The sequence below is a fragment of the Propithecus coquereli genome, unplaced genomic scaffold (assembly GCF_000956105.1).
Source record: "Propithecus coquereli isolate 6110/MARCELLA unplaced genomic scaffold, Pcoq_1.0 Scaffold16, whole genome shotgun sequence".
NCBI lineage: Eukaryota > Metazoa > Chordata > Mammalia > Primates > Indriidae > Propithecus > Propithecus coquereli.
The window spans coordinates 6,340,155-6,342,374 of record NW_012140524.1 but is presented as its reverse complement, the minus strand read 5'-3'; the positions used below and the strand labels follow the sequence as shown (position 1 = coordinate 6,342,374).

General features: G+C 34.1%; 1 protein-coding gene across 1 annotated transcript in view; it reads right to left on the bottom strand.

The window, feature by feature from the left end:
• ASUN (asunder spermatogenesis regulator) overlaps positions 1 to 2,220 on the bottom strand; it is a 38,636-nt gene that overhangs the window by 28,596 nt on the left and 7,820 nt on the right. Inside the window, exon 3 of the mRNA XM_012641026.1 lies at positions 1,636 to 1,710. Within this exon, the coding sequence (XP_012496480.1) occupies positions 1,636 to 1,710 (75 nt within the window). The remainder of the gene's footprint in view (positions 1 to 1,635; positions 1,711 to 2,220) is intronic.

The window sequence follows — 2,220 nt, the reverse complement described above, 5'->3', positions numbered from 1 at the left end:
GCTGAACAGTCCCAGAGAGACGATCTGGTGACTCTGCATTTGGAGGTTCCCCAGTGAAAACAATTGTCTTAAACCACAGTGAAATCCAGAGCAATACTGATCCCACAACATGTAGTAGATTTTCTAATCTGTTGTTTAGTGCCTTGCTTTTAAATAAGTTTGCACAGCTAAATATCAGCATGCATTTAAGAAAAGCCTCAACAGGAAAAGAACTCTGAGAACACAGGAGGAACAAAAAAACACTTCAAATTATTTATAGTTAATACCCTCACATACAAAAATTTATACCCATAAAACAAGAAAAGGATATGACAAAATTGGACATAATTAGTGAATAAGTAAAACTTCTTGGTAATTAAAAATACAATCAAATAAATAGTTCCATATAAGGGTTAAAAGGCTCAAAAAAGTAGAACAATGAGACGACCAGTGAGAAAAAGAATAAGGAATTTAACCCAGGAGGTCCAATATCCCACTAATAAGTATTCCAGAAAGACACAGAACACAGAGACACCAATAACATCAAAGAAACAATATAGGGAAATTTTCCTGAACCAAAGAATATCGGGTTTAGCACAATGAATGAGAAAACATCGACATCAAGGCATATCATTGACAAATTTCAAAACAGGAAGGGTGAAAGAAAAGATTTTGAATACTTTCAGAGAATAATTATGAAGAAAAATGATACTGGACCTCTTAACAACACTGGATGCTATATGACAGTGGCATACAATGTCTCAAAATTTTGAAGAAAAAGTTATTTCCAAAGTGGAATGTCTATACCCAAAGTATCAATAAAGGGCAGGGTAAACTTTCAGGAATTCTGGAGGTTATATTCTACCAAAACAAAAGATTACATAATGAAAAGGAAAGAAAAAAAAATGGGATCTGAAAAATAAGGAGAGAGGAGGATGACAGGAGTGAAGTGGGCCTAGAAAGCAGCAGCCGGTTCAACTGCAGCTGAAGACTGTGCTCTAGAAGTTCTTCAGGGTGAAAAAAAATCAAACTGCTACATTATCTAATGCATTTATAATAAAAATATTGAGCAGTTTTATAGAGACATGAGGAAAAGCATCAACAGATATTCAGAAAACTATGAAGGAAAAAAGGTAATGATAAATTTTAGGAATAAACAAAAAGTTATATTAATACAAGGAAATAATTACATATACTACTTGGCTTAGCATTGAACAGTACTTTATGTAGACATTATAACGCAAACATGGAATTTTGAACTAAACCAAAATTCTGATATAACACTATTGAGAAAGTAAGGAAAGTAGGCAGCCATAGAGGCATGAGTGAGGGGGAAATATAAAAGAGGTAAATCCTCATTGACAATGATAAATAAATAGATAACGTTTAAATTGAGAATTCAAGAAATAGGAGAAATAACATGTTATTTAGAAACATGGAAGTAAATACCAGAACAGCTAAAGAGTTGAAAAGTTTGCTGGGTGGGAGTAATGAAAGACTGCAATGGAGACAGCTGTTTTTCTTTTATTATTACTTGGCATTTTAAAACTATATGCAAATATTACAGTGATTAAAAAAATTTTAACCATTTTTTAGAAAGCATTAGCACATTTAGATAATTTTCAAAAATGGTCACATCTCAAAATCTAACCATACCTCTTGCAAATTTTGGTCTTCTTGAGTCCAAGAATTTAAAACATGTGCTCCAGAGTCACTCACAATGAAATTCACCTAATAGATTTCAAAGAAACAATTAGTATCCAACTCTCATTTCACTCAATCACCATACTTTAAAATAATACGAAATGTCTAACACTGGTTTGATTCATTCATTCATTTCATAGTTATAGAATACCTAGTACATGCCAGGTGCTATTCTTGGCACTGGGGATATGGGAATACAGTGATGAATAAAACAGTTCTGTCACTCACAATGTGGGGAAAATCGGGGATGGGAAGCGTAGTAAGGCAAAAAGGCACTGTAGGGAGAATACAAACAAATGAACGAGATAATTTCAGAGAGTGATTAATGCTATGAAATATAAGCTGGACAGCTACTTTAGATTGGGTGGTCAGAAAAGGGCTCTCAATAGAAGTGGCGACAGAAGGGAATCTAAAAAAACTAAAAGAAACTAGCCAGCATAAAAGTCAGGGATAGAGAATTTCAGGTACAGCAAACAGGAAATGTAAAGGCCTCTAAGTGGCTGCCCTCAAAAGGCAGGCAGAGGGGTAGGAGATGAA